Source organism: Myiozetetes cayanensis, unplaced genomic scaffold, assembly GCF_022539395.1.
Source record: "Myiozetetes cayanensis isolate MyiCay16 unplaced genomic scaffold, myiCay2020 scf14, whole genome shotgun sequence".
Taxonomy (NCBI): Eukaryota; Metazoa; Chordata; class Aves; order Passeriformes; family Tyrannidae; genus Myiozetetes; species Myiozetetes cayanensis.
Window position 1 is genome coordinate 10,010,039 of NW_026087048.1, and position 25,300 is coordinate 10,035,338.

Genomic DNA, 25,300 nt, shown 5'->3' on the forward strand with positions numbered 1-25,300 from the left:
TGTGACGTTCAACTCCAAAAGACCAAATAAGCAACCTTACAGCAGTTAAATGTTACATATGAAAGGCACATATATAACCTTTGAGACAACATTCACTCTTTTTTCTTATTCTGATATCACAGGACAGCAAGCAAAACCTTTTTGCTTACATTTTCCATATTACTGTTGATTTGAATTGCTGGCCCATAACCATACTATTAATTGCAACAAGTAAGATTTAATCACCCCCTGTGTAAGCCAACAGAAAAACAACTCTGCTCCTCACAGGATCACTAAAAATGAAATGTCATCCCAAGGAAAGCAAAAAGTCTAGGAAAAAAGATAGATTTTGCAATTCTCTTTAAAATTTAAGCAGGCCTTTAAGATAGGAGCTCTCTAAAAGCCTCAGGAGGAACATGATGGTATCTTTAGCTTACCCTGATAAACTTTGCTGTTGAAGAAACACCTTTAAAACATGGTCATTCTAATTGGTACCTTTCTTCTGCCCGACTTAAGCTATTTTTTGCTTCCAAAGGGAAGAATACTTGAAATGTGGTTTGTTATAATAATTTAATGAAAAAATGCAAGTATTTTTGCTTTTATTGTGGGAACACAAACAAAGGCTTACAGGGGGTCCTTCAGAATGGAAAAGTCAATTAAAATACTGACTTCAAACAAATCCCAAAGCATATCTCATTACGCTCTGAAGGAATTTTGATAACCATTAAAAAAAATTACCACAAGTTACAGTAGCTTTGTTTTAGATAAACACTGCACTGCAAGCTAAATTGAATATAAAAATAGATTCTGTTTAATAAATTTGTGTATAATACACTATAAACAACTATGAAAGTGTTATTACAAAGGTAAACAAAAGTCTGCATTAATATTTCAAGTAACTTGATAACTTTGTTCACGTAACATTCAAGATGTGAAATATTGATCATGAAACGGACACAGTAGAACAGATTTTCCTCAATCCTCACGCTTTTATTTAAACATCAAGTTAATCTTCTTTTCCTTCAAACAAGGAATTGCTGTTATCAGTTCAAGTTAGAAAGTGGACTATTAAAAACCACTATCTTGCTGATGAGACTTGGGATCCCACACCATTTTTCTCCAAGCATTTGTTGCAGCATTTTCCTCCACTTGAATCTGATGATGCTTTGGGTTGTGGGAATGCAGAATTTGATTTGTCAGAGTTGAGGATTGAAGTATGCTCTGTGTTTGTTATCTACTGGTCTCTACTGTAAACTTTTGTGCTGCTTTTTGTGCTGAGAAACTTGCCATTGCCACTAGAAATGTCTCTCCAAGAAGCAACATTTTCATCTGCAGGGGAAGGTGACCTGATGTGAGGAAACTCTTCACAGTATACAGTCTGTGCTTGAACATTACTACTGGCTTTTTGTTGAGGATACAAGGGAGGTAAATCACCACAATCCAGATAGAGGCTTCCATTCCCAGAGCTCCATTCACTGCTGCTTCCTTCATCTCCTCCTCGAGTGTCTTTAAAATTAAATTCCTGAGTTCTCTTAGATTTAGTTTTCCATTTTCCACATGATTGGATATATTTATCCTCTTTTGAGACTGTTCTTCCATTCTTGCCCTTAAGCACGTGACGAGCTGGCCCAGAGCTGGTGTGGCCATTTGTAACGCTGGGTTCCTGCAGATGTTCTAAAGTTACCTGACAAGCAGCTGGAGGGGCGTTCTGATGTGCTGTATTACTCACAGCACACAAAGGTCCTTTGTCTACACTTACAGTAGGGCCATATTTTTCTCTTCTTCCATCTTCATTTGGATAAAACTCTGGTAGAGCACCTCTAGAAGCACCATCCAGACCTTTAGAATTATTCCTGTTCTGAACAGTCCCTGTTTCACAAAGCGCATGTTGAGTTACGGTCTGTGTTGCATCAAACTGCTGCCTCAAGTCACGTGGCACACACTTCTGGGCAGCTTTATCACTGGCTGTCTCAGCACTGCTTTCACCACATGATTTGCTTTCCATATGGTTTGACCTGGTCCAAAGCACACGATCTCTTTTGGAGCACTCAGCTCCAGGATCAGAAATTAAATGCAGAGCTAGAAGAGGAAGGAAGGAATTAAATTAACTGAAGGTAACGTTAATAGTGGACGAAAAACTAAGTTCTTTTGTTTGTTTTTAATAGAGAATTATAAGCGTTGTCAAAATAAGCAGTTTATATTTTCAACATTAGCAAGATTATTAAATAAATTGTACTTCACTTTCCGTCTGCATCTCACTTTCATTACTACGTGTGTGAAATCAATATCAAGAAGAGAACAACTGTAGAATACCTGAGCGGGTAGATTTGCCCTGGGGAATGTGTCGAAGAGGTGTTTCGAGTCCCTTAGCCATTGTAGCCAGTTTACTGGCAGCATTCATTATTTTCTTTTCAGCTCTGTCAAGAATTGCAGAACACAGGGGAAAAAAAAAAAAAGACCAAATTTTAGGGTAATTCCTTTTCAACTCTGCATTTTACTTCAAGGTAATGTTAGTGAGAGTCAGAGAATACTGAAGACACAGTGTGCCAGACAGCTCAGCACTGACCCCGCGCCAGCGTGCACAGACTGGCAACACTTCGGGTCGGGTACTGTTTGCTCCAAGGTGGACAATCACCAGACTAACATCTACACACCTCTTGCAAAGCCAACAGTAATTTCCAACTGCACTTGAACTCACCCTTCATGTTTGCCATTGTCAGTCAGGAGCTGTTGAAGACACGTCAAATAGTATTTGCGCATTTTCCGTGCCGTCTCCTGGCGCTCTCTCAGAACCTCCACTTTAATCATCTCAGCAGCTCGTTCCTTACTTTCCCGGATGTAACAAAGCATATCACCTGCAAACACACTCCATTAGTACCAGTGTTCCCCCAGAGTGGGGAAAAAAGCCAACACCACAAACTGGGATTGTCTAGCAGATCTGGAACAAGTCAGCAAGGGCATGGATTTACCTGCCAACATTCCACCCAAATCCTCGCTGCCTACTGGATAAACACCAGTGCAGATCACAGCAGGTTAATCTGATGCATCAGAAAGGAATTCAGTTATCTGATTCTGCATCTTAAGAAGGAATAGAAAACACTAGGCATAGGGATTTGGGAGGAATGTTGGCTGGTAAAATATTGGTCTAGAAACTCTTCAGTGGCAGTACAGCTGGAATTTGGGAACCTGCTGTACTCAAGTAAGAGCTGCTGCTACAATCCTCTCTCCTCAGCCAGAAGGTTTCTGATTAAGCCAGAAGGCAGGATACAGCAAGAGAGAAAAGCAGATTCTCTCTCAGGACAAACTGCAAGTCAGGTAGATTTTTTTATGTGGATAAACAAGATCAGTTTTAAAATACACTTTAAAAGCCATAATTCAGTGCAACAAAGCAAGGATGGCATAACAAGGCTTCACCAACTGCAATGATATTTCAAATATTATGGTGACAATTCCATTTCTCCCGTTCAGTCTAGTAAGAAGGAAAAATTTACTTCTTATGTGATTTGGCTGTGAGATTCTTCTCCAAGCTGGCTGAAGGAGGAAACAACAAGGTAAATTATATTACTCCACTAACTTTTTAGCTAAGACTTGAGTACTTACACTTAATCTTGCTCACAGCTTTGATGTAGTGAGCACGCATTTCTTCCAGACCTTTCACAGAGTCAGAGGATGCACAAGGTTTTGAGATGCCTCCCTTTGACCGTGTCCTGAAATGCATATAAGTCACACAGTGCAAGAAAAGCAACTTACATCTTGCAAAAAAAAAAATCATCTTGTTCTTTAAAATACCTTGGCGGTGACCCCTGGTTGTTCAATTTAATCTTCATCTCAGAGTCTTCTGTAATTACAGCCTTCTCATTTTCTATTTAAAAATAAAAAAGGAGATGAACCATAATTCACTGCACTTCTCTAAACTGGAGTTCAGCAGAAGTTATTCCATAAACTGCCCTCTCTGGTATAAGAGCTCAGTGTCACAAAGTATCATCAGCAAACCTACAGCTGTTGCAGTAACAAGCAGATAGGAATCGATCCCAATGCACTTCAGTGAAGTCTGAATATAAAAGTCATCTCATATGGTAATTACATAAACTTAAAGTCTTCATATGCCATTACTAACACTATGCTGGAGGCAAACTTCTGAGATACCAAGTGTATGTGAAGAGAATGGACAGGATAAAAAATAACACGGTTTGTTTTGACAAACACTGGAAAAGAGTATTAATTTGTGGGTTAGCAATTGTGCCTTCTTTGAGGTAGTGAGATGGAAGCTAAAGCTTGGTTGGTTTTGTTGGTTTGATGCAGGGGGTTTTTGAGGGTTTTTTTTTTGGTTTAAGGCTAATAACCAAAACTGCAAGATGCAACAGGCAAGAGAATCAAGGCTGTCTTTAGGTGACTACCATCATAACCTTGGATTTGCTCTGACTTTTAGCTTCACGTTGCTTCACAGCAAGCTGAAGATGTCTGTGGGCCATCACCAGCTCTCTTTTCAAGTCCTGGCACATGGCCTCTCTTTTTTCAAGCTCCTGGCAGCAATGTTCACAGCAAAAATCTTCCTGAGACCCAAGACTCCTTTTTGTACATTTCTCAGTTGCAACAGTAACTGCTAAAAATTATACATCAACAGGGGACCAAAAAGAAAAGAATCAACCCAACCTCTTTCCAGGGCTCTGCTTAGTCCTCCTCTTGCTGGACAACATAACACTTCAGTCCAATTAAACAAATCACAAGAGGCTGGAACCTTTTACAGAAGGTGCAGCAGCATCTATCTGCTCACAGAGCCCTCACAGCCTCAACGCGCTCCCTTCAGTCTGAGTTCTTCAGTCAGCAACAAGACTTGTAGGTTGAATGTTTTTGAAATTCTTTTTTTTTTTTTTTTTTAAACCAACATCCAAGCAGGGTCTTTTGAAGTCAGCTGAAGGAAACTGTCCCAGCTGGAAAGCCTCATATGCATCTGAGTCTAGTTAAGGAATACACAAAGACTGGGCTCCTTCCAGGAGAGCGACGGCTGCTCCCCATAGCCAGGACAGGGCGCTCGAGAGACGGGAGCACTGCAGTGCTTGTATTGTTCTGCATTAATAGATGGTTTGTTATTTTGGTGTTGAAGGAATCCAAGCCACACTACAGGCATGAAGCCAAAGACTCTCTTGGGTTTTCTTGCTTTATAGTTTTCAGTTGTGTAAGAACTCAAACTAAACAGAAAGCCCCAAGGAGATTTCTGTCCCTCCCATGAAGCTTTTCCCATGTACACTGTCTCCAGCTTTGCCATAGTGCATGTGACAGCTTTAGGAAGAACCACAGTGCTAAAGTATTTACTGGAGGGGATGGTAAGAGAAGAAGGAAGGGGGGAAAGAGAGAAATATCACCTGAGGATTCACATTTTTTCAACTACATTCTTGATCAAAAGAACCAGAAAAGACTACAGACTACCATGCCAGGTGAAATACCATTCTTGACACAATAATATCTTTCACATGAATGCAGAATTCCTTGTCTGGGCTAATGTTGAGAGCAAGTAATATAATTCAATTTTTGAAGCTCTGATTTAGCATTACCCGTTTATGAGACATAGTTTAGATCATACCCTGCTCACTGCCTTGTATATGAGCTAAAAATAATATTCACTAATTAACTAGCTTTGCATTGGGGTCATCAATAGGCCATTCACTATTAAAGACTGCTATTAACAAGCTTAATTTGATGATACACAATTTGCCAGATTAAGATCAAAGCAAATACCTTCATCTGTTCCACTTTCCTGCAAGGGTGTCCGTCGTCTCAATCTCCTTTGTGCTTCTGCTTGGTGTCCAACACTGCACACAGGAGGTGTGCCCATGTCCCCAGTGTCTCCTGCCCCACGTTGCAGGTAAGGGTATGATTCTTTATTTGCATTACTCACTAACTCTTCATATTTCTGCAATTGAAAAACACTTCCTGAAAATCCAACACACAGTGAAGTGTTCCACACCATCCTAAAGTAGGTAAGTAGTATGTTATGTTCAAAAACAACCAAGCCTGGCCACCAAATGGCTTTAGTGATTTTAAAACAGGTACTTTAAACCTGCAATAGAACTGTAGGTTGCAGCTCAAATCGTGAGGAAAATATCTATTCTGTGATATAGAAGTTCGCTTAGGGTACCTCACTGCAACAGCAGCACATGAATATCTTGAGCATTATTTTGGAAATGTGAGTAGCCTTTAACATTGAAGAATTATACTGTGCCTTTGAGTAGCTGAAGTTAACCTGCTTTTTAAAAAGAGAGAAGACACTACTAAGAAATTACAGAGACTTCACTAGATAAGGTGGTTCAAGCCAATCAAGGTTTTGAGGTCCAAAGGCATATTAAACAGTTTGCCAGGAGACATTCATATCCATTACAGAAGAGGCATCAGGCACAGGAAAACAAGTTTCCTATTCTCTTTACCATTGTCAAAATGACTTGTGACAAGAAAACATTAAAGGCCCACTTTCTGAACAGAAATACACTGGCACTAAAAAAATGGTGTCATTGCCATGAGAAATCACTACATAGTCATTTTCCCTCATCCCACCTTGTCTTGAAAAACAAGACATTTTCTCTGTCCTATTCTTGGATAATTTCCCAGCTCCTAAATGCTGGGGGGCAACGGCATTTCTGGTGGGATGCTCCCCATAAAAAAAAACAAACAAACCACAACTTACTACAAGCATAAGCATTGCAAGAAGAGGGATCTGCTAAAACAACAGAAACAAATGCTTTTGGACAGAATCTGACTTAGCCCCAAACTCCTCTAGAAGAGGGTGGGACATCTTTCCTCATTTGGGCAGGCACATTGAAAAGGATTTCCTAGAGCCACAATAAAATTAAGCAAGGCTATTATTCCTAAGACAGAACTGAATCACTGACAAACTGACCTACTACAAAAAAAGGATTTACTGTTCCCATCCTTATTTGCATAAGAAGGAGGGGGAAAAAAAGCATAAGATGATCTACAGTCACTATCCAATCACCACTAAAAACTGGATTTTGCAGCTATGCAAAAATCTGAGGAGAGTTGTGTCATTACAGCCCATCCAAGAGGTCACAAGGAGCCTTCCACAGGCTCCCAAACTACGAAGGTGGATTGATCTCCTTGACTTATGAGTCTCTGCATAAATGACACTCCTAACCTGACTTTCTCTTCTTGAAAGATTGAAGATGTCAAAGACACACCCATCCTTTCCCTTTTCTCTTGCTAATGGTAGATTTAGCCTTCTTTGACTTTTAAAGGACTCCTGTTTATCAGCGAACACAAATGTTGAATTTCTTTGTCTCAGGATTACATGGATACTCCGTGCTGGGAGAAAACAGGCCCAAGTGACTTGTCAAATCCCTTTTCTGACTGGCAGTTCCAGTTTACAGAAATATTACCTCTTTCCATTCTCGCTCTTTCTTTTCCAGAATTGTGCAAACTGTGGTCCTGTAGGCCTTTTGTAAGCAGGCCTTCAGTTTGTCTTTGCACTGACTGTTTAACTGAACATGAGAGTCAAAACAGTTGTCCTTCAAAGAATGCTTACTATGTGTGCACTTGACCAGTTCTTCATGAATTTCACTCAACAGATACTCAAGCTCAGCCAGAATCTTCTCCTCAGAGCGATTCATTTCATCCTGCAGTCTCTTGGCTTCCTGAGCCTCCCATTCTCGCTGCTTTTGGTCTAGTAACAGCTTTATTTCTGCTTCTTTCTGAATGGAGAGATCATTCTTCTGCTTTGCAAGATCCTCCCTTGCTGCTGAGAGCACCTCTTTAATCCTGTTTCTGTGATCATCCAAGAATGATCTGTAGTCTCTCTCATTTTGCTCTTGTATCTGCAGGATTTCCTCTTGCTTTTCTTTGTTCCACTGTGCACGGGCCTTTGCCAGTTCTGCTTTGATGGCTGCAGGGATTTCTTCTTGCTTGAGCTCCAATTCCTTCCTCAGAGAAATGATCTTTTCTTCAAGTTCTTTCACTCTGGGTCCAGATCTCTCTGTACTCTCATGTTCTTTCTTCCATTTCTCCTCAGCAGCTGAGAGAACTAGGGCTAACTGGCAAACATAAAAACAGTCATTGTAAATATATACACACATTTACAGATACACAAAATATAACTCTGAGTCATTAACAATCTACTGGAGATATTTTCAAGTTATTTAATAAAAATTAAACCTTTATAGGCAAAAAAAAATGGGTATGGACCAGAGTGCACAAGAAACATCTTTCCTTAATGATTCCCTGCCTGTGTCTACATTCATCCCTCAGCAACACCTGGGATTTGGAAGACTGAACTGTTTATCAGTAGATAAATATTTTGGGCTACCTGCTTCGCTGTGGTCTCTTGGTGTTCTTTTTCCCATTTTTCTTGTTCTATCTTTAGATTTAGTTTGTACTCTTTGAGCTCTGTTAATTCTTGCAGCCACTTGGCACGAGCTTGGGTTAAAGCTGCATCTACCTTTAAACAGACAAAAAACCCTACTTCAGTCACCACCACTGAATACATTTTTATTATTAGTTTCATGTCACAGTGCAAGAAGAGACTTAGTTTGAATTGCCTGCGTTTACAGAAATTAAAATAATCGGACCAGCAGCATCTGATGCATTTCTTGATGCAAAAATGATGCCAAAATCATGAATATTAAATTTATTTTTGACAAAATTATTTAAAATCTAAGTCAGTGTTGCTCAGTTCTGCTCAAAATTCCTGTAAAACTTGTTCAATAGTACAAAGAACAAGCAAGATGCTACAGCTTGCTCAGAACTTTCTTACAGCTATACTTCTAATATAGCAAATATCAACTACTGAGCTTAAGAGGAAGGAAGAGAACACTTCCTTTTTTTAGGTAACTTAGTTGCACACAGCAGTTTCACAGGCTCCAGGCAGACAGAACAATTATTTGTTACCTGGCTGGCAAGATTTTTACGGTATTTATTTTCCAGTTCTAATTCAAATTCTTTCAAGGCCTCTTCAGAGGCCACAGTTCCTCTCTGAGCCTTCTGGATCTGCAGCCTCTGGTCTTCAACAGTCCCTTCTAACTCTTTAGTTGGAACTTCATCCACAGCTGTAACTTGGTCAGTTTGGCAGCTGCAGTCATTACATTCAACTACAGTTCTTCTCATTTCTTCCAGCCTACTTTGCCATTCTCTTTCTATTTTTGCAAAGACTTGTTCTTTTTTCTAAGGAAAAAAATATTTTTTTAAGAAAATCTCCCCCATCGTGTCCAGATAAATAGAATTTCACTGGTGTTTAACAAACAAAACTCTGTTTACACCAATAATCTTCCCTAACAGGAGAAACACAAAACCATGCACAGAGAGGAGAGAGTTTGGTGACTCATCACAGCTTTCTTCTATGGGATAGGAGACACAAAGGACTTCTGATAATTGAATTGAACAATAGAATGTGTAACCACTCTCCAAGGATCAGGGTGGAAAACTCCAACATATTACCAGCTGTGACATTCAGGATATTCAGCTTGCTATTTTACAAGACCTAGGGGTTTTTTTTTCCAAAATCTTAAACATGTAATACTTAATGAATTCTTCAGAGGCTCTTAAAATGACAGATCCTAAACAGCCACTTCAAATGGCAGAAGAGCACATAAATCTACATACAAGTTCTGTTTCTGAAAATAAACAACAAAAAAAATTGAAATTCCCTGATCTGAGTTCCATACCTCTTTTTCTTCCTTCTCCCAGTGAACTTTGGCTAATGCAACTTTCTCTTCCACCTGCTGTTCTTTTTCTTCCAGCCACTTCCTCTTTGCTGCTATTATTGACTTGCCGTGTTTCTCTTCAAGCTCAGTCCTCAGAAGTTTAAGAGAGACTTCTTTTTCTTCTAGTAGTTGTTTCTTGAGCTAGACCAAAAATAAATAAATACATGGAATATTCTCCAAGGCATGGCAACTGCTCTGGTACAAAGTGATGAGAAGGCACGAGACATGCAACTCTCTGGAGCCTGTGCCCTTGATCTTGCTGATGATACCTAAACAAGAGATTCGGCTCTCAAAAGCAGATGTTTTAAGATGTTACACCAAAGGTTGGTTAGATTACATGGTTTACAGGTGTTTCCATTTGTACCTTCTCTTCCTTCAACTGCTGCTCTTGTTCAAACTTCTTCCTTAAAGTAGCTTCCAAGGTGTCCTTCTCCCCACAGACTCCAATGTAACATTCCTTCACTGCAGTCATCTCTTGGTTCAGCTCCTCTATATTAGCCCTTCACAGGACAGATTATTTATTATCAGTTGGACTTTACATTGATAGGACAGCAAGGCAATTTTAAAACAAGTGTCACTAGCACTGAAGGCCAGAGGGGAAATGTGCAAGTTTCAGTAAAAGTGGAAAAAATGGTAAGCCTTACTTGAACTGTGAGATTGTCTCTTCATAGGTCTGAATAAGCCTCTGCTTCTCCACAGCAAACCTCTCCATCAGCTCTTTCTCAAAATGTGCCTTTGTATCTTCATGATGTTGCTGGTAGGTTCTCTCACATCTACAATTTCAAGAAAGGAAAATAATGATCTAGTTTTTTCCCCACACTTTTAAATGAGGTTCAACTTCTCCTTGAGAAAATACCTTTCTAACATAAACCTCCTCTTGTACCTGAGAGCTGGAACAAGATTATACATACAGGCTGAAAATCCACTAATTAAACTAAATGAAGTTAACAGACTTACCTGTCAATGGCTTCTTGTTTATCATGATCAAAATCCTGAACCATCTTTCTCATCTGACAACAGAGATCTTGATTTCAAGCTTTTCAATTTCTCCTCACTTTCCTTCAGTTCTTCAATAGTCAAAGTATGGGCCTGGACAAACAAGGGTTATAAGAACCTTTTCTAATCAGAGCTCTTAGCACAGGGCAGGGTTTTTTTGTGTTTTGGTTTTGTGAGGTTTATTCCTGCATGGATAAGCAGCATTTCTCTTACCTCAACTTCCTGTAGCAAAGCTTCATTAGCCTTTTTGAGTCTTAGAACTTCTTCCTTTAGATTATCAGAAACCAAAGGACTGGCCACTGAAGTATCAGTTAGATTTGTGACAGGCTAAAAATAAATAAAATAAGGATATCTTTGCAGATATAAATGATTTAGAAGTTAATGCTTAAAAAAGTTAGAGTGGTTAAATAAAAATTGTACTTAAAAAAATAAAAAACGCACCAAAAGAAATTATTGAAGTGCAAGACATAAGTTATCACTGTTACTCTGGATGAATCCCTGAAACTCAGTATCATGAAGGTTTAGAGAGGCACACACTGGATGTTGTGTTTGCAAGATGAATGACAACTACCATCCAACAGAGAGCACAGCTCTCAAGTACAATGTAATTCTATCCCACACCCATGTCACAATGTATAGATTACAAAAGCAGATATTTCAAGTCTGATCAATTCATAGAAGGAAGGTAGTGATGGAGTGAAGAGAGATGCAATGTCAAGGTGATTCCTTGCTGATCAAATTACACAGGGAAGGTCCTCTGAGGGCAATCAGTTAAATGTTCCATTGGTATAAACTAATAGTACCATCAGCCTTCTCTGAGAAATTGTAAGTCCTTTTGGCTGAAGAAAACCCACTTTCTCCAATGAAATGTACTTCTGAAAAAAGCAGAGTGCCCCTTAAATGCTATCAAGCAAGTCAGTCACCCTATCAGAACTCCCCTAATACTGAATATGCTGCCCAAGTTCTGCTATTCAGCTTTTTTCCTTTTAACTGGATACAAAACACGGTATCATCCCAATGGCAATACTTTTCTTAGGAGTTGTTATGGATACTCAACTACAGGTAAATATTTGGTGCATTCTCATAAGAAGCTTAAATGCTGGTTTTGTTCACCAAAACCCAGAGATCCCTTACTTTGAAAGAAGTGTAAAAGAACAAACCTCTGACTCTTTTGATGCTTTTTCTGCTTTTAATTTGTACTCCTCTAGTGTCTTCTGGCAATCTTTAAGATCGTTTTGTAACTGAGTAATCTGGTTTCTCTTCATTTTATTACTGTTTAATAAACGTTCCATCTCAGCTTTTAATTCTACAATAATTTCATCTTTGGAGAGTTCTTTATCCATGTCTCTGTTCTGTATTGCACTATCAGGGAAGACATAACCAGTTCAGTATTTAAAGGACAAAACACATTTATCTCAAACGGTAGTTGTAGCAAAGGCAAGAGTAACTAATGCTACCAGAAATATAGATGTCCAAGACATAATAGTAAAAAGAACAAGAACACGAATACAAAAGCTTTTTCACCAAGTTGCAATTAATTTACAGAGAACTTTTTGATTCAGCTCTTTCCCCAAAAGATTCATTCTCACATGATGTATTTTGAGACAACTCAACTGGTTGAAGGTAAAAGACAACTTTAGCTTTAAGTAACTATGGGGAGTCTGAGCAAAAAGGTGTCCATGAATACAATCCATACAACTCAAGGAATAGTAATGTAGTCCCTATAAAATCTAAAGATTTATTAATTAGTAATTAGGCAACCAATTTATGGCATTAGGTCAGTTTTCTGTTTACCTGGTAATACAAGCAGCATTTCAAGTATCTACCAAAAACCTGTAGCTGATCCAGTAAAACCATCTTTTACACATCACTTGTATAATTTCTTGGGGATTTTAGATTTTCTTTCTACAAGAATCATTCAATACCTGCAGAACTTTGGTTTCTTCCCAGGGATTTTTTTAATTCCCAAATCTACATAGGATTCACCCAGGTTCATGTGCTGCTCTCCACTTGCATCATTCAAAAATACTCCAAGCTTGGCAGCAGATTCATACAAAGCTATTTCTTCCTTCAGTTCCATTAATTCTTCCTGAAAGGAAGAGTCAGAAAAAAATTATGCTGAGCAAAGACTCCAAGAAAACATATCAGGCCCATGATAATTCTTCCAAAGAAAACAAATACTTGGAGCTATTCTTTCTAAATATATCTGTATGTAGTTGAATCACCTAGCATTAATTTATTTATACTATCATTTTTGATACCTCTAGCAAAGCATATGTTAAAACTACAAATTAGAATATACTGAGCAACAGAAAGTATTCCCTATTGTTCTTATTACAGTTCATATTTCTTTTGCTCTTACTTCTGCTTTCCAGCTGCCCTTGTATAGTAAAATGGATGACAAGAGAAAGGTACATAGCTGGAAGAACAGCCTGTCAGTCCAGTACTTAGTAGGATTTATAGCTTACAAAATGGCAGATTTAAATCCAATATATGAATTGAATTGGAAACACAGACTTCCACGCATTTTTTACAGAAGACTCTCTACCACTCCCTTTTGCTGATAAAAGGTACATTTCAGAACACACTGTCTCCAAATTCCCAGCACACTGAATTTACATTCTTTTTTTTCTCCCCAAAAGCAGGTCAGACCAATGTAGGGGATCAGATTTGTGCCCTTACAGATGCCTTGCTGTGTTTTAACTGGGGGGGCAGGGAGGAAGTCCAACATGCAACACTGGAAAATGAAGCAGTCAAAGGAGATGTGCTTGTTTCCCCAACAAATTAAAAGCATTTCGAGCACCAACCCCTTAGCTATAATGCCCACCTCCATCAAATTAAAACAGCAAAATATTTAATAAAATGAATTAACCTGCAAAGCCTTGTTCATGTCTGTGCTCATCATGTGTGCAGACTGAGCTTGTTGCAATTGAAACCGTAACTGATTTGTCTCCTGCATTGAGCCTGTTGCAGCAAAGAGAAAGGAGAGAAAGAGCAGGTCATAAACATGCAAGAAAGACTAAGCAATCTGCAAAAAGATCTCTTAAAAATAGCAGTGTTGATTCTGGCAATAGGCACTACTCTGTTTCTATTTGCTTGAGCTCACTAACAGCTACTAGATACGTTACTATCTAAAGACCTTCATGAGTCAAGGTAGGCAAAAGTCAAACACACAAATTGCAAAATATTTCACAATCTAGTCCAATGATACAGGTTTCCAAGAATCAGCCTCCAGCTCCCAAAACAATCCTCTTCTCATTAAGATTTGAATTTAGAATGGCAATTCAAGTCAAACACCTTAACACAAAACTAAGCAGCTTGTTCCCAAAGGCTGTTGTTTGTATGAAAGTTTACACATATGCAGCACAAAATATATATGAAAATAGTTTAATCTTGTTTGTTTGGGGTTTGGAGGTGGTGTTTGCTTTTATTTTTATTGGTTTTTTTACATTTCAGTCTCGACTTAACTAAACGTTATTTAAATCTGACTAATGCACTGCAGAGGAAATGGTCTAGTACACATTTAGCTCAATGTTGATTTCACTTCAGTAGGAACATTGATAGGCAATTTCACACTTAGAAAAACTGAAGACACTTCTGCAAGGATAGATAAAGTATGAATAAAAGGCTGACCTGTTTGCAGTAAATTTGCACATTGCTTTTGGCTTTCTTCTAAGCTCCTTGTCAGTCGATTTATTATTTCTGTTTTTTCACATTTGGTTTCTTCCAGCCTTTTTTCAAGTTGCTTAACATGGTCTCCTAGATTTTTGCAAAGCTCTTTCTAGGAAGAGAGATCATTTTTACTCACATTATAAACATCTAGCCATCTAGAACAGAAGACAAATAATCAACCTGATACCTAAATGGGTAGAGGACAGCTAAATCAATCCCAGATCAAACGCTATCCTTGGCTGACAAGTCACTTCTTGCAGCATCAAAGTTCAGTTTTCATTAGGAGACAGTAAGTGTACTCATATATAAACATACATGATGTGAACCATTTCATATTTCCTAGAGCAGTTCGTTTTCAGCACATCAGATTATGTCCTGTAATTATTCACACATACTCAGTCTACTGCAGAAAAATCAAGCCTTCACATTGTTTATATTAAGCCTGAGCTTAACTCAGTTTATTTTAACTGAGCTTAAGCCAAGCTAGTGAGGGCCAGTACTCTTTAAAAGAGGAACTGTAGTTTTTTCACATGATATACAAAGTAGACTTTCATATGGCATTACTTAGTTACCCACACAGACCTGGGAGGCACAGAACCTTGTCTTTATACTGTTAACTCTTCTCTGAAAACACAGGAAATCTCTCTCCTTAAATAACCCAAACATGCTACCATATATTTTGCAGTAGAGACAAAGTTGTGCAAGCTTTGTTATGGTACTAATAGACAAACATTTAGCAATGCATTTTGTTTGCAAGCAAGTGCTAGCTGCATTTTCAAACATAAACCCCATTTATTTTTATGTATATTTATGCTGAGACAAGAATCACAGAAATTTAATTTTATTTCCTTTATTTGAAATAAGAGGACAATTAATTAAGGCCCAACTAGACTACATTGCTTGAATCTGTCTAATAGTGTAATGGATTCTTATGACATGCTCGTATCTACAACCATGTGACACAATCCATACCAAACTCCATCTCAAAGACAGCCTTTTCCCCTCCTCTCTCTCCTTTTAAATCCTTACTAATAAAGTAAAGTAAATAAAATAAAATAAAATGACTGTTCAGTGGTTAGTCATCCTTGATCGTTTTGAGACCAAATCTTGGCAACAGACTGATTAATAAACAGTTTTTCTTGTTTTTTCTTACAAGAATATCACATTTTTTAATTAGTTCTTTTCTTTCCCAGACTTACTTGCAGTACTCTTCCAAAAAGAGATTGTGCACAGAACAAAAGCTCAGGAGAGCAACTAAGACAATGAATTCTTGCCTCCTCTGCATCTGCTATGTACAAAATGAAATTTGAGCTCACAACTGCCTCGAGGTGTTTATAAAAACAAATCTCATAGGCTTCCTAATATTGAGACTTTTCCACTTTCTAAGCAGCTTCCAGAAGGAGTTATTAGAATTATAGGTCAAGAAGTGCAGGTTAGGAAACATAGGGATTTCTACAGCCTCTCCAGTATCATACTCAGCATCCTAAAATAATTTCTCACCTGCTCTCGGAGTGCAGATTTTGTAGTGTCAAGTTTCTGCTCTAATGACAGTATTTGCTTTTCATACTTCTGCTTCAGTGCTGAAACGATGGTCTCGTGTTGTTCTCTGGCTCGCTGAAGGGCATCTGATCGCTGAAGTTCTAACAGCTGCTTTTGCATGCTCTCCATGGCCACCTCTGCCACCTTGGATTGCTTCAGCATCTGTAGGAACAGTATTAGAGTAGCTCCCAGTCAATGTTTTACTCCTGCTCCAGTACTCTGTATGTCAGTTCAGGTTTCTCATGCAAGAGCTGCTAAAAGTCCTCAGATAACGCCTGGGGTTTAATACAAACTACTCTCAGCAATGGATCCTATTAATTCACTATATACTCAGCTTCTGAAATGATCATGAGCAGCATTCCAAGAGACCAGCACTTGTGTTTAATGCAAATGCACCACACATATAACTGTAAAGGTCCTCCACAATAAACAGTCTGAAAATATTTATAGTACCTGCTCCTCATTGGCAGTAAGAGTCTGGATTTGAGTTTCAAGGGCCTTGATTTGACCTTCAAGATGCACTTCCCGTTCTTTTCCATTCTGATAGAGTTTCTGAGACTCATGAAGACTAAGAGCCAAACCATCCTTTTCATCTAAAGAAAGAGACAGAATAGTTGTGTGAGAAACATGGCCAGCCACCCAACCAGTTCATGGAGCACAACAGCTCAGTATCTGCTCTACAGAGCCATTCACTCTGTCTCAAACTGTGGGCAATAACAGAAGAAAGAACAAAAACAGTCTCCATCCAGCAACCCCTTTCTCCTCCTGCTATCAGGAAGCACTCCAGTGTACTGTTTCCACAAGGGTTCTGAAGGTACAAGCCCCATCCTGTCAGCAGCAGGACCTGGCATCTTCCCTGCCACCACTTAAAAGAAGAAACAAAACAAGTCCTCTGGAGGAACAGCCAAGACACAGCAAAATGTTTGACAGTTGAAGTTTTCCCTCTCCTTTGCTCTTTTCGCATTCTAAAAACTACATTCTTAATTCTTTAAGTTCATGACTTTTTTGTCTGTTCCTGTAAGAAATGGGAGACTAAGACAACCACCAGAGTCCACTACAAAGAGCTTCTCTCCATGTACAGTCTGTGAAATGGCTTGTTAAACCAGACACCACAAACAAATCTAATTTTTCATGTATGTACACTTCTCCTATTGGAGTTTGGGCATTGTGGTGTTGGTTTGGGGGATTTTTTTTTTTCAATTTTCTGTACTTTTAACAGACTACTTGGGCAAACTTCTCTTTTCTGTACATTTGTGATGCCTCAGACACAGGGATTCTGGAAACCAACAGTGGTTCTGAAAATGCAGTAAAAGTTAAGACAGTTATGCAGTCAGGCACCAATGCAGAGAATTTTCTTTAGAACCATGTTTGGGGGAAGAGGGTTAAGTGCATATAATCCCAAATCAAGTTTATAAATATGATAACTAGCTATAGAGATACTTTCTAAACAAAGTTTCAGAATTATAAAGTTGCTAGATACAAATAAAATATAAGGATTAGCACAAAACATTTTACCTTTGACCATGGAAAGCTGATGATTTAAATACCTAATCTGCTGTGCACTCTTCTCTAGCTTTTCATTAAGTTCTTCCAGTTGTCTTTCTCTTGCTTTATTTAGAACCTGAAGTTGAAGAATCTGCATATTTTCTGAAGAATCTGCCAAATTTCAAATAGCATGCAAACAACTCAGCACAGAGATCAAGAAAGTCATCATCATCATCATTCCTGCTCCAAGATACTTTTTTATAGTGCCAAATTCACTGCTGGACAACAACATTGCATCATTTTTTTTAACCCACATTTGATTTGCATCACCCCAATTGCTCTGGCAGCAATGGCTGAAGAACAGTAGGAAATACCAACACAATTCAAAGCCGACAGCAAGCCCAGATAAAGGTTTATGTGCTGTGAATTGTCTTGGAGCCACTGCAAATTTTCAAGATGTTTAACAAACATTCTGCTATTTGAAGTGTATCTGACAAAGAAGCCCAATGTGGCACCACGGAAAATATGCTTCCTAAGGTATAGTAAGTCACTATTTTCCAATATTATGAAAAGAGACAAAGTGCCAGCAAGACTTGACACCAAGCCATCAGAAATAATTTCTTTCAGTCTCACCAGTCAAAACCACATTTTTAATAGCTTGAAACACAAATACCCCAAAACACAAATACCCTGAAAATCAAAAACCCGGATCAAAACCCCCCAATTTCTAAATATAAAAGATCATATACATTGACATACTTTTAGATGTCTTCTTATTTAAAAAACTACTGAAATCAACATGTTTTCTACTGCTGATTTCCAGTGGACTTTTCATACAAGTTTATTTCAAGCCTAAGTAGCAAACACTTACTTTCATCATTGGCCAAGAATTCATGTTGCAAATCTTCAAACACTTCATTTCTTCTGTTTCCTTCTTGGACTACTGGAACATTCTGATGAATGCCATTTTGGTATGGTTTGTAAGTCACTTTGTAAGACTCTGGTGATTGGCCATTGACAACATCAGATGCAACAAACTGCTGTTGTGACAATATCCAGATAAGAGGAAATAAATTAAAACCACAACTGTAGAGTTGCTCAAGGAAAATATTTTTCATTTTACAGGTTGACATCAAGAGTTCTAGTAGCGCTTCATTGTCAGGCTCCAATCCAGCACACCATTTAAACATGATGGAATCTTTCATGAAAGCTTCCACTAAAGTGGTAAAGTGTTAACTTCAATAAAGCAAGCACTTCAGTGAATCAATTCATTCTACCTCATGGAATTCTACCAGGCAATGGAGGCAACAAGAGAAAAAATCATAACATGAACATATGAGAATCCAATTATTTAATGTTTCATTGTTTTAAACAGGCTACAAAAGCCTCTCATCACTGCTTAAACTGATAGTAAGAGACTGAAAGCATCTAGAAATATTAATACCAGTAAAGATCTGTGAAAACTTTCCAAGAGATAGAAAAAAATGTCAGCTTCTGACATACCTTAAGATGTTCCTTTGGAGCATCTGCAAAATTTATTATTTTATTTTGCTGATTGTTAAAGTCTGGTTTATGACCACTTGTATATGGCCTGAAGTTTTCAGGAAGATGATACACATTGTTCTGTTGGTAGCAACTTGGAGAGTTAAACCCATCTCTACCAAGATAAACATCATCAGGATCCTCTTGACCATTCTGGCCAGGGTAATCTTCTTTAACATCATATAAATGCTTCTTCTCTTCATCATTTTGCTGGTCACACAAGAATTGTTCAGGGTACATATTTTGTCCTTGTTCATAGCCCTATAAATGGGTAAGAAGTTTAAAATGCTCTCTCAAAACTCAGATTACCCCCCACCCTCCCATTTCAGAGGTCACCAGCCCTCAAGTTAGAAACACTTCAAATGAATAGCAGAACATGAAAAGTATTTCTCTAATGAATTTCAGCAATTTTTAGCATGTTATTATGAACAAGCAGTTCATACTAATTAGATCACTGCTCCTGCAAGCTTACATTTTGAGGATCCCCTCTCAATGGATGATCATTCCACCTCCCGTCGTGCTTCCCAGGTTCGTGTGACCTAGAGAAACACAAGCAAATTACTTACAACTTCAGGAGAAAACAAACCAAACCATCTCTTCTTAAACTAAGTGACATCTAGTTTACTGCAAACTGCACTACAGCTCCCCTTTTACTTGGCTTGCTTTTACACACCTCATCAACTGAGATATTGCTCTGTTCTCAAAACCACAACATAAATAATTAAAACACGGTGCCAAATGCCTTACTGCTGCTCAGCCTCCTGGATGCTGCAGTCTGAGTAGCTGGAGAGCTGGTCTCCACTGTCCTCCAGCATATCATGGGGAAGGTCTGTCAACAGTTGTTGCAACTGAAACAGAACAAACAACATTCATTATATGCTTTTCAGAAGAATGCATACAAGGTCAGTCCAAAGAGAGAGGCCAAACAGGCCACTTGAACAAAATCCTGGTGTTCTTCTCCAAGGAAGAGTCTGACCCAGGACAGACTACTTGTGAAGAATGGTCTGCAAAAAATCATGCCAAGTACTCTCCTCTCCAAATCCCAGGCAAGAGAGGCACTGGAGACTCAAAACATGCTTTTTCTGAGGAATCTGGATGGAAATCCAGATAAGAAATTGCCAGTCAGTGTTACTAGGTGCAAGAAGTCATCACTGCAACAATTAGTGCTGAACACTGCTCGTGTGTTCAGGTGAAGTCACCAAGAAATTGGACACGAACAAAGAAAAACACCACCAATTCTAATTCAGAAAAAACAGTTGTGCCACAAAAGGAAAAGAAAAAAAAAGCGAAAAAAAAAAGAAAAAACCACAACCAAAACACACCTAAACTTATTTGTTGTAAACATTCCCACACAGAATGTACCTCTTCCAGTTTTCAGAGAGGCTTTGATATGGGGCCACACACTGGGCTTCTTATAGATCTGAGCTATGCACTCTCTTTTTCTTATTGGATATCTTGAGAGCTACACAATATATTCAGAGCTTTGCATGCAGTTTCTGACCCCAACCCTGTTTTTTTCTCTGAACTCACAAAGCATGTGTTAATATAAGCAGCAACATTAGCTGCCCCGTGATACATACCTTGTTAGGTTTTCTTTGTTAAAACAAACAAGAAGAAACTAGAAAACAAAAACTACCATCTACAAAAAGTTTATCTTTAAGAGACCATGTTTTCTCAGATGCTATTCTAGATGCTCTCTGAGACCAAAGGATAGGTCAGAAGGATAACTTGTTAAAATGTCTACAGGACAACGTATCACCAGAAGATTTTTCCTAGAAATTCACCAGTGGCATGAAGGAGTTTCCCTGTGTGAGGGTATTCTCTAGATTTACTGTATCCCAGCTCCAGGAAGCAGGAAAGTGAATATCATTCACTGAAGATCTTCTTTCCTTTGCCCCACTTGGAACCAAGCACATCCTTGAGCACCAGAGGTCTTGCTGGTCTTGCACTGCTTTAGAAACTTGAAAGTCAAGAGAAGGCAGTGCACACATAGTTCACAAGATCACCAGGAGAGTTAACACTTAAACCAAGCTCAGCCTACCAGGTGAGCTAGCACAGAACTCCAGATGCGGGTAAGGGTTACCCAGTTCTTAAGTTAGTGCCAAAGTACTCTCCCACCAGGAAGATCTCTAATTTTCAAGAAAAGAACCACCTGGTTTGTGGTGGCAGAGAACTTAAACTATTGCAAAGTCTCTGATTACTCTTCCCCAAGGAACATGGCAGAGGCATGTTTTCAGCCCTCTTTTACCAGGCTAAAAGTCACACCACGTTGCAATACTTACACGTAGCTCTGTGACCCCCATTCTGCCCCATTTCAAACAAGCAGGACCAACAAGAGTCATCACTGACTTGTTCCAAAGAGGCTGCTTTGTTTGTGCCCATTGCCTCTTGTCCTGTCACTGGGCACCACCACAAAGAGCCTGGCTCCATTGTCTCCCTTCAGGTGTTGATACACATTGATGAGACTGTCCCTGAACCTTCTCTTCTCCAGGCTGAGCAGTCCCAGGTCTCCCAGCCTCTCCATATAGCAGAGATGCTCCTCTCAACACTCTGAAATTATAACCTTATTTATGCACTGTCTCACTGACCCACTGTCACAACTCTACAGTTATTTCACTGTTCATTCTCCTGCACAAGCACAACATTCCTTATCCAGTAGAAAGGTTTGGAACAGACATCAGATTCCATACGGTGCTCTCAAGAGCATCTTTCCAATTTGCACAGCTCTTGTTCTACAACACATCTTTGTGAGCACTTGCCTCAACATTTCCTGCACCCCAGACAGTGAACCCTGGAGTGTACTGGGGACACGACTGGGATTTATCAGCCTCTAAAAAAACCATTATGCACACTCATGTTAAACACATGTTTTGCCAACTAGCTTTATGAAACAAAAAAAGAACAGAAACATGTTTCAACTCCAAAGAAATCTCGGAATTTTGAATATATTTTTCCAGGTACTAAAGTATGTGATTTATAATAAGAATTTGAGAAATGGATCCTCGCTCTTTTCTAAGCTAACCAAATTTTCAAGTGAAAGAATTGTTGCTTTTTAAGTATTTGTGAAGTGAAAAAGCTGTCAAGAAATAAGAAATGTAGGTGACACCAGCCTTTTTCATTTGACCTACTGCATAGGCAAAGAGTAAAGTCTTCCAACCACTACATATGACACAACAAGGCTCTTAAGATGCAGCATCTTATTTTCTTTCATTTTTATGCTTTGTAAGAGTGGCACAGTCTGCCCTCTCTTTTGCCCTTACCAAAGACAACACAAAACATTTTTCTTTCCCTTTAAGCACTTAAAAGAGAGAAACAGGAAGAAGCTAAATACACAAGCCTTCAGATTTCATTATTTATTCTTTTTCACCTCTTGTTCTCTTGCATAATCTTCTTGGTCATATTCTTCATCTTCATGCTGTGTTTGCAGAGCTCCACTATCAAAGTCAAGGGACATTGTTCTCCAGCAACGTTTTTGTGTATCCAGCAAAACCTATCACAGGACAGGCAAAGAGCTCATGAGTGAAACAGGAGAGGAACCAAAAAGCACCACCCTCACTTCCCAAATTATGTAGCCAAACACACACAAACCCATCCTTTTTGAAGAGATTGCACATTATCAGTATCATTCACTTTAATGCTTGTTTCTCCAGTATATCCAAGCCTAGTGAATTTCTAAGAATTTACCATTTAAAACAACTATTTGGGCCTTCCATATGCTAAAATTATTAAACTATTGAAGTTCTCTTACAGCCAGACATTATTTTCTTCAAGTTCTAATACTGTACAATATATATATAGTGTGATACATGTTGATAGTTACGCCCACTTGTACATCTTACTTCATCTTCTTCTAGAGAACAACTATATTTTGTATTAAATGCAGAAAATACGCTGTTTCTTGTGCTTTTGGTAATAGCTCCGAGAGCAAAAAATGGAAAAGTACAATGAAAATCTGAAAGGTGCCGTGTCAGTTCCAGATTTCATCGCTTAACGAAGAGACTCCCGAGGGCTCCTCTGCGCTGAGCAGGGAGTTCACTCTCGCCTACAGCGTAAGAGGGCTGGCCCACAGGGGGCTGCAGGGTGAGTTACTCCCTGATGAAGATCCTCCTTAGGGCACACAGGTGCAGCACCTGCTGAAATCTCCACCTGCTGTAAAGTGAGCTTTACTGGAGCATTAGCTGCGAGTTAAAAGACCTAGCGTGTCACGTCACCGCCCCTGAAGGCCCACTGCTGTTCAAGGCAGCTCTGCAGTGCAGCCGGGGGAGCCCTCCCAGCGCCGGTGCCTGTGTGTGCAGCCTCTGAACAGCCGGGACCCCTCACCGGGGGCTCTGAGGCACCACCGCCCCCCGGCCCCGCACACGACCACCCGCCCTCTCCCCTTTCCTTGGAGCCCTTCCCAGCCCGGGAGGGAGCGGAGGCAGCCGGACGAGAGATTCGCGATCAGCCCCGCAGAGCCGGGCCGGGGCAGCCCCGGGGGCACGGGGAGAGCTCAGCCGCCGCCACCCCAGCCCCCTCAGGGCTGCGGCGCGGGGCCCTCTCCGCCGTTATGGCTGCACGGGGCCCTCTCCGCCGTTACCGCTGCGCGCCCGCGGGGCCGGCCCAGCGCGGCCCGAGCCCCAGACCCACCTGCACCGGCACCGCCACGGCCACGGCCGCGCTTCCGCATCACACCCGGCCCGCGCCGCCGCGATGATTGACAGGGGCGAGCGCCAACCGGCAGCCAGAGGCGCGCCAGGTCGGCGCTGACTGACAGCAGCGAGGGCCAACCGCGCGGGAGGGCGGGAGAGCGGGAGGCGGGACTCCCCCTGGGCCCGCCCCCGCCGATTGTTTGAAAGCAGGCGCGCATGGCCGCGGGAACGCGACCGGGCAAGCTGATTGGCCGAGCAAGCGGCCAATGGCAGCGGCCGTTTCGTGGATGGGCGGGGTCTCTCCGCGGCGCCATCTTGCGGCGGGACGGGACGGTTGCCTGGCAACGCGCGGCCACCGGGTGACGTCATGTCCCCTCGAGCTCGCCCTCACGACAGTGTCACGATAGCGCTGAGGGATCACGGACACCTCCCCTGGCCCGGCATCTTCTCCCGGCAGCCTTCATGGGGTGCTCGGGGAACCCGCTCTGCCTCAAGGGCTCAATCTCCCTAAAAAATTAAAAGCTTCTCAGAATGTATTTCTGTTACAGATTTGCCTATAGGAAGCGTTCTTAAAAAAAGAAAAAAAAAAAAAGAATAAACCCCAAATCCGAAAGGTTTTGTGGACAGCGTTTGTGGCAGTCTGTAACAGCCCCGTGTGGTGACTCGCCCCTGGCAGGGGAGGGGGCGGAGGCGCTCGGGTTGCTCATCACATTTTTGCTGATGGAGGCGAGCACTCAATGCCTTTCAGTGAAATTCATGGGAGCTTTGAAAAAAACCGGACACGCTATGCCTTATAAATGTGACATTATAGGCCAAATTAGCTGTTTGTCCCAAGGGGATTCTAGTAACCCTCAGAACAGATTAACCAATTCTCAGCACTGTCACAGGCATTAAATGAATCAGAAAACAACAACAAAAAAGAGTCAATCTAAATGTGTCTGACAATTCATATTCAGTTTCTCAAGAACAGTATTTTGCAAAACTTTTCAGGCTTTTTTTTCTTTTTAGCGTAATTACTTCTAAGACCTCCACACAGGAGCTGCCAGTGTACTTTACATGATATGGCTGCTCCACAGAGCAGCATTAATTAAAAAAAACCAGCATTAATAACTAAGTCAAAGCATATAAATGTTAAAACAAAAAAACCTGAGAATGAATATAGTTTATTCTAGGAAACAAGTGTCTATAATTCATGGATGTGTTGTGTTTGATTTGTATCCGTAATTAGTTGGAATCTTTACTTTCTGTCACATCAAGATGTTTTGAGATACTTGTTTATTGCAGTGGCACCCAATTACCTCCCTTTCCTTTCTTTTCCTTCAAAGTTCTGCTTCAGACACTTAAAAAAGATTCAGGAGCATAAAAACAGAGATTTGGGTCTTTTTAACTTTTTAAGCTAGTGATATTCAAAGAGGGAGACACAGACTGCACCATCCTGTGATCCCAACATCACACACCGGCTGTGGATGTTCTTATGCATTGATAAAGTGAAAACTGATGAAGTGAAAAAAGTCCCTGAGTCAGCACCTTGACTGGCAAAGGCAAACAACTTTGATCTCATACTAACATAACTCCAAATGCTCTTGTCCTGGTCCTGAGTAACTTGGATTTGTACTAAAAATAGAGATGGAGTTCTGCACATCTTCCTTCTATGATCTGTCATAAAACTCAGCTTTGATGCAAAAGCAAACCAGCCCTGTGCAGGTCTTCCTCTCTCCTTGACATGCCAGAGAAGTAGCTGCTCGACTCCACTGT

General features: G+C 40.2%; 1 protein-coding gene across 1 annotated transcript; it reads right to left on the reverse strand.

Annotated features, from left to right (window-relative positions):
- Positions 1 to 572: 572 nt before the first annotated feature.
- On the reverse strand, positions 573 to 23,592 carry CEP152 (centrosomal protein 152). Its single transcript, XM_050309694.1, is given in 28 exon segments — positions 573 to 2,058; positions 2,293 to 2,396; positions 2,678 to 2,834; positions 3,580 to 3,686; positions 3,769 to 3,841; positions 5,716 to 5,890; positions 7,368 to 8,018; positions 8,291 to 8,422; positions 8,872 to 9,144; positions 9,645 to 9,824; positions 10,048 to 10,183; positions 10,328 to 10,456; positions 10,641 to 10,714; positions 10,716 to 10,772; positions 10,893 to 11,006; positions 11,840 to 12,041; positions 12,605 to 12,768; positions 13,552 to 13,643; positions 14,313 to 14,460; positions 15,852 to 16,052; positions 16,344 to 16,483; positions 17,406 to 17,546; positions 18,247 to 18,415; positions 18,879 to 19,178; positions 19,390 to 19,456; positions 19,665 to 19,765; positions 22,285 to 22,407; positions 23,544 to 23,592. Coding segments are annotated over 27 exon segments (5,019 nt in total). The 5' UTR covers positions 22,372 to 22,407; positions 23,544 to 23,592; the 3' UTR covers positions 573 to 1,213.
- Between the last annotated feature and the right edge of the window lie 1,708 nt (positions 23,593 to 25,300).